We start from the raw sequence: 6,743 nt of genomic DNA on the forward strand, positions 1-6,743 counted from the left end.
TCATGGTCCTGGGTGTGCACTGAGAGCTTGAAGCAGGAGCAGTTGCTGAGGTTGCCAAATGTATACAGAGAGGTGCCCTGTCACTCCAAAAAGCCAGGAATCTTGCACATGGCACATGTTAGCCAGCTCCAGCCATTCCATGGGACTTTCCCTTTGCCAAGGGGATTTAGTGTAGTCAGTCTCAAACACAGAAAAGGAAAAATGGGCCTGATGCTTTCATGTGAGTGGCACCTGGAAAAGGGTATTTGGAATTTTAGGAGTACACTGGATCTTGTACATCTTAGGAAATTCAACTCAACATCCTCATGTAAATTCCTTACAAAGGTTGCAGAAGTGATCTGACAGCCAAATGGTGAAGTACTGGAGGAGGAAATACTAATGTTACTATTGTGTCCTTGCAGGTTTGGTGTGAGGGAGCTGATGGCAGAGTGTGAAAACAGCACTGGAGAGAGCCGGGTGTCCTCCGGAGTGGATTCAGAAGATGATCTTATCTCTGTGAGGGATGATGAAGATTGTGAGGACAGAGCTGAGAACTTCCAAGACCTCTTGAAGTCAGTGTGGGTGGGTGAAGATGAGGAAGAAGCAGCTATGCTGAGCCCTGAGTGTCAGAAGGAGGATGACAGTGAGGTGGGAGAACAAGAGCTGGAGGAAATCTATGAGTTTGCTGCAACTCAGAGAAAGATGGCTCAGGGTGAAAGAGAGATGAGCAAGGGAACACACTACAGCATCTGCAGTGACACTGAGGCAATCCAAGGTACAAACCAGCAAACTGAGCAGGAAGAGGCAAAGAGACCTGAATCTGCTTCAGTAAGCAATAGCCTCAAAGATCTGAGGGATGGCAGCAGTGTGGAAAGATCTAAATGTGACTCGTCTGCACAAGAAGAGAAGATTCAGGATATAAATAGGTGCAAGAGCATGAATGATCCACAGCCCACTATTGTGCCTCACCACAGTGAACCTCAGAAATGGGATGGAGCATCCCATGGTGCTAATGAAGGAGGGGCTCTTGGGGGATGTGAGGATGTGAAGGATTCCAGGTCATCTCAGGTCTCACATGACAAGGCAGATCACTGTGGAGAGCAGTTTCCTGCTTTCCAGGGTGATACTGATCTAAATGACAGCTATGAACATTTGTTTGCTGCCTCTCAGGGAGATCACTGTGAGCCTTCCCCTGTGGAAGAAGTTACCAAAGGATCAGGAAAGTCTAGTGAAAAACACCTTGGCCTTAATGATTCACTTCTGCTCAGCACGTCACAAAAAGACTGCTCTCCCTGTAAGAATGGATTTTGTGGGAGTCCAACTCCCCAGCGTTATGTGTCCCTTTTTCCTGCTCTTGGCTCTTCACCTGCATCTCCAAAATCAGAGGGAAAGTTTGCCAGGGAACATGTGTCAACACCAAAGCAAAACAAAAAGGAAAAATCATTCCCATCTGATGCAATACACTCCCAGAAATCCGAGGAGCTGGGTGCTGCATCGAGAAACAAGATCCCAGTTTCTCCAGCAGAGCTTCCCCACAGTGAATCAAACAAGCACACACATGTCCCAGTGCTGTCATCACCAGGCAGGACTCAGGATGCTGCAGCTCAGGAGAGCAAGGAGGGTAATGTTATTGTTTTATCTTCTGATGATGATGATGAAATGGAGTTACAAGACAAGAGGTTGCCAGAGTCTGACTCTGCTCTGAAGAAAATGGAAATCCCTGGGCACGTGAAGTGTACAGACATGGAACAAGGTCCTGAGATACCAGAACCTGACCATAACTCATCAGTCCCTGAAACAGAGCAGAGATCAGCACAGGCCTCGTGTGGCAACACAGACACAGTGTGTGATGTAAAGGTATCCCCTGAGTTTCCTCTCAGCAGACAAACAGACGCTTGTACAGAGATCACAGAGAGTCCAAACCCGAGCCCTGGGAAGAGGCTCAGTAATGAAATGTCTCCAGGCACAGACAGCTCCTGGCTAGTGCCAGGAACACCATTTCTGAGCAAAAGCAGAAGCTTCTCAACACAGACTCAGGTCACAAGTATTAATTCTTTAAAGAATCCAGGATCTAAACTCAGCACAAAGAACTTAGCAGCAGGTACTAGTAACCATGAAATGACTGGAAATTTAATAAAAGTTCATGAAACAAGGTTGTCAGACAAACATTTGCCTTTGGAGAACTCACCCAGTGGAAAGAGCCCACCCAGCAGCCCAGCAGCAGAATCCTTTTCCAAGAACCCCTTTCCAGTTTCTCCAGTAGATCCAATTCTCCCCTCCCCTGGCCACACCAACATGGGAAGCAAATGTGCCAATAGCTCAGGTTTACCCCCACTGGTGCCTCTGTGCCAGGAGCAGCCCCTGGAAGAGAAAATCAACCTCAGTGTGGTTGAGCTGGAGGACAGCGACAGAGAAGTAAGTCTGCCTTCTCTGGGTAGCAGTGTCCTGCTGTGTGAGGAGCCCCCAATCCCTGTGGATGACTGCTGGCACGTTGAGGATCTGTCACCAGCCAGAGGTGACAGCCACAGCTCTGGCCAGGTCAGCCGTGCCAAGACCAGCGTGGCCAGCAGCCCCAGCCCTGGCTCTTGGCAAGAGCAGGGGGAGAGCCCAGTCCAGGGGCAGGGAATTAAGGGCAGCACCCCTCTCCAGGGAAGTCCTGCTGGCAGGAGAATAACCTTGCACTGCCCTGAGAAGAGCCCCATTGAGCCGTGTTCATCAGTGGGCAGCAGAGCCAGTTACCTGGACTCCAAAATCTGGGATGACTGGAACGGAGAAGAGAAGGAAGATGAACTTCCAGAGATTCTTCCTCTGTCTCAGAGGTTGGCAGCTGCAGCAGGGGCTGGTCAGACAGACCCTGTCAAGACTCCTGGTGAGAGCTTGTATTAATACTAGAGTTACTGGGCTAGGTTAAATTGCTTTTGTTTTAGTGATTGTCTTACCTGTGATGCACTTGACACACTGAAAGGGTCTTTGGGCTTTCTGATGCAAAGCAGTTGACAAGGTCAGGCACAAAGAAGGTGCAGGCATTTGCTATGGGAAAGAGCCTGTCTAAATGTGGGATTCCTGGAGTTTACCTGGGCATGTTTCATTGTCACCAGTCTTTGGTAGTGACACTACTCCTTGCAGAAGTTGTGGGTTCCTGGATAGAGAAAAACCAACCAAATCACAACAAAACACAGGCTCCAGCCTGCTTGCTAGTGGATTGATGTAATTGATGTTGCAGTATCTAATCAAATATATTATTAATTATGCCATACTAAATGATTAGTTTAAGGCGTGATTAGAACACGATGCATGAGACTGGCTGTGCTTCCCAATGTCAGTGAACTGGTATCATTAAATCAGTATCTAACACCAGACCCCAGTAGCTTGATTTGATCAATTTTTTATGCATCAAGTCTCTGTTATGAAATTCCCTCCCTGGGAGAAGGACCACTACACAGAATTCAGTAAACATGGTTTTAATTGCTTTTTAAATGTTGCCTGTTCTAAAAAAGCCCTGAATGGCCTCATTTTCAGATGTGACATATGTCCCAGTTTAAACTGTTTTCTGATGTAAAGTCAGTGAAAACCAAGTATCCTGATTAAGGGAGGGAAAAAAAGTGCTGACTGTTCTATCCAATATGAAGCTGAGTAATAACTAAAGCTGCTTATAAGGAAGTGGTTGCTATTAAACAATTATTAGATAATATTAGATTTCTGCCACTAAGAGGAGAAGTTACCAGCCATTTAAAATCCTTTCTGTAGTGATTCTCCTCACAGTAATTTCATTCTGCTGCAGAACCTTCCTGTCAGGAGAACAGCAGGTCCCCCAGCACTCCAGTGACACCCATGCCAGCTTATTCCATCATGGAGACCCCGCAGCTGAAGAAGGAGCTGAGCAGGTGAGCATTACCTCCCCCAGGGTGGCTCTTTCCAAGGGAAACCTGCTGGCAGGGAGTGTGAAAGAAGGGAAACCTTCTTTCTGAACCTTCTGAAGCTCCAGCCAGTTCTTTCTGAGGTCACAGCACGCCTTTCCAGCTCCTGCTGAGCTGTGACAGTGGAAGGCGCAGCGTTACTGTAACCTGAGCTCCCACCCTCTCTTCCAGATTCGGTGTCCGTGCGCTCCCCAAGCGCCAGATGGTGTTGAAGCTGAAGGAGATATTCCAGTACACTCACCGGGATGGGGACTCTGACTTTGAGGATGAAATCTCCTATTCCCAGCCCCTCCCACAGAGGTCCCGGAGGGCGGGCCAGGCTGCCCCAAGGGCTGCGGGCAAGAGGAAGCAGCTGGCCAAGGCCTCTGCAGTGCTCCCTGGGGATGAGGCTGATGCTGCATCCCATGGCACAGGCGGTGCTGCAGCCAAGGGCAGAACTAAAGGGACACATCACCCAGGAGGAGCCAAAGAGCAGGCCAGGCCATCTGTGTCGCTGGCAGCTGATGGCGAGGAGCTCCCAGCATCCCAGGAGTCGGCAGGCTCTTCGGTGGATGGAAGTGACATCTCCTTCGGTTCACAGAGGTGAGGCAGTGAAATCCCAGACAGAACACTCAGGGCTGCAGGACAGAGATGAGGCAGGAATGAGCAAACAGAGGTGGGTGCCCCTGTGGCCTACAGTGGCCATCACCTCCTTGAGTGTGTCACGTGGAGGTCAGCACTCTTACAAAAGAAACAGCCTTTGGATATTTAGTCTAATTCCCCCTGGACTATTCTCAGAACATAAAAGGGCTGCTTGTGAGCAAGGCCCAAATCTGGTATGCCTGGTCTGCAGGTCAGTGACACAGAGCACTCTGTGCTGCCTGAGAACCTGCAGCTGGAGGTGGGAGAGGACAGCACAGCACCCCCTGGCAGAACCTGCTGGGAGGGAAGGGCCAGGAGCCAGAAATTCCATACAGCTCCAGGCTGGGTGAGTTGGACCAGCACTGTCCTGACTGGGATGTGGAGTTTGCAGAAGCCCTGCCATGTTCTGCCTCATTCATTTTGTGGGTGCTGGTAGTGCAGGCTGTGATCCCACAGAGGAAAGTCACAGGGCTTCACTGTCAGTGATTTGGGGAGCTGTGGTCCTGTCTTTGTTGGCCTGTTCTTTCTGTGATCTCTGGTCTGTTTCCTCCTGCTTTTAGTTCCTTTGTGAATGGATTTGAAACCTGTGCTTTTGCATCTGAGGAGGAGGAGGAGGAATTTCCAGCATCTCAAGCAGCAGCTCGGGAAGAGGAAAAGCTGGAGGCAGTGAGGTGCTACATCCGCTCCAACACAGCCCTGTACAACAGGATTCTGTTCTACGAGCCCATCGAGCTGGCTGATCTGCACGCAGAGCTCAAGCAGAATGGTATTAAAATTTCCAAGGCAAAGCTGCTGAACTTTCTGGATTCTCAGTGCATCACATCTACCATGGCCAGAGCCCGCAAAGAGCAGGAACAGAAAAGGAAGGAGAGCAGAAAACAGAGGAGGCGACACCGAGTGAAGCCCACTCCTAGCCGCTGACGGTTCTGTTGCTGGAGGCCTTGCTGCCAGGCTGGAAAGCCGTTCCCAGCTGGTGCTCCAGCAGCAGGCGATGGGTGGAGCACTGCTGCTCCTTGTGGCAGATCCCAGGTGACATCCCCAGAATGGGCCTGAGCCGTGCTCCCACTGCCGGCCTGATTGCACCAACACCTCATGGCTGCTCCACCTTGAGCACGCAGCTCACCTGCAACCTCTCTTCACCCAGTTTGACTCTTCTGCCTTTTCGTTCCATTTTTGTAACAGATTTTAGGTCCCCAACCTTTCTTTGTGCTGGTGCTTCCCTCAGTGACTCTTGCCAAAACCTATTCCCTGGATTTGGGCTGTGAAATGTTTCACCCTTCACATTCCAGGATTCAATCTACTCTCAAGCACTGCCTGTTTACAGTCCTGTGACTTCCATCTTCACTTCTTCAGCACAGTTTGCACTGCTGATTTTTAAGGCAGGGAATGCTGTGGAAATACATAAAAGGCTTGTTTTCTTGCTTCAGTTGGCAATCTCTACTAAAACTCCTAAATCTGTTTCTGACATGGCTGCAGAACAGGGCAAGGGTTTGTTCTGTTCCCTTTGTGACACTTCTCAAAAGCGCCCCTGACACCCCATGTCAAAGGAAAGCCCCCAGCAGAGATGTCTTTAAGAAAATATTGAAGTGAGCACTGGACCTTTTCAGCACTTCTCAGAGCTTGAGCTAAACCCACTGCTCGGATCAGTCCCATTGCCAGCCTGGACTGGTCCCAGTTGTAAAGTGTCTCGGACTCTTGGGGAAGTCTTGGACCCTAAACTGTCATATGTTATACATTGACCTTCACAGCAACTTCTGACTTCTGTCTGTTCTGGCAGTTCTGAGTGTGCAAAGGCTCACTGAAAAATAGGGAAACAGCATAAAAAGAGGCCAGATTTCAAGGTATCTTTGTGTATGTTGGACATAAATTTTATTTTTTTTAATACAGAATTTGCTTTTGATTTACATAATATGCAATAAACTATTTAAATCCTGTCCAATCTCATATGGAACAGTAAACAAACAGAGGATTGTATAGAAAACAAGAGCTTTATTGAACTAGACTACTCTTCCCAGCTTTAACTACGGGGTGAGAACACAACTGGGAAGCCTATGCCTAAAAAAGCTAAACTGTAACTCTTGGAAAAACAACTTGAGGGAAGAAAACACTTCTGGGAAACCTATTTTCTAATAACAACAGGGATTCCTAACACTAATGGGCAGGAATGTCCCAGTGCCTGGGCTCAGCACTGCTCATACATTCCCTGCCATGTCCAGCAAGCCCAGA

At 48.9% G+C, this 6,743-nt stretch overlaps 1 protein-coding gene across 4 annotated transcripts in view; it reads left to right on the forward strand.

Moving 5' to 3' along the window:
* Nucleotides 1-6,451, forward strand: part of SLX4 (SLX4 structure-specific endonuclease subunit) — a 28,393-nt gene extending 21,942 nt beyond the window's left edge. For all 4 annotated transcript variants that reach the window (XM_063414164.1, XM_063414167.1, XM_063414168.1 and 1 more), the window contains 4 exons: nucleotides 402-2,848; nucleotides 3,761-3,863; nucleotides 4,068-4,478; nucleotides 5,078-6,451. In XM_063414164.1, coding sequence (XP_063270234.1) covers nucleotides 402-2,848; nucleotides 3,761-3,863; nucleotides 4,068-4,478; nucleotides 5,078-5,438 — 3,322 coding nt within the window. In that variant the 3' untranslated portion in view covers nucleotides 5,439-6,451. The remainder of the gene's footprint in view (nucleotides 1-401; nucleotides 2,849-3,760; nucleotides 3,864-4,067; nucleotides 4,479-5,077) is intronic.
* Nucleotides 6,452-6,743: the final 292 nt, after the last annotated feature.

This window comes from Prinia subflava, chromosome 17 (genome assembly GCF_021018805.1).
Source record: "Prinia subflava isolate CZ2003 ecotype Zambia chromosome 17, Cam_Psub_1.2, whole genome shotgun sequence".
NCBI lineage: Eukaryota > Metazoa > Chordata > Aves > Passeriformes > Cisticolidae > Prinia > Prinia subflava.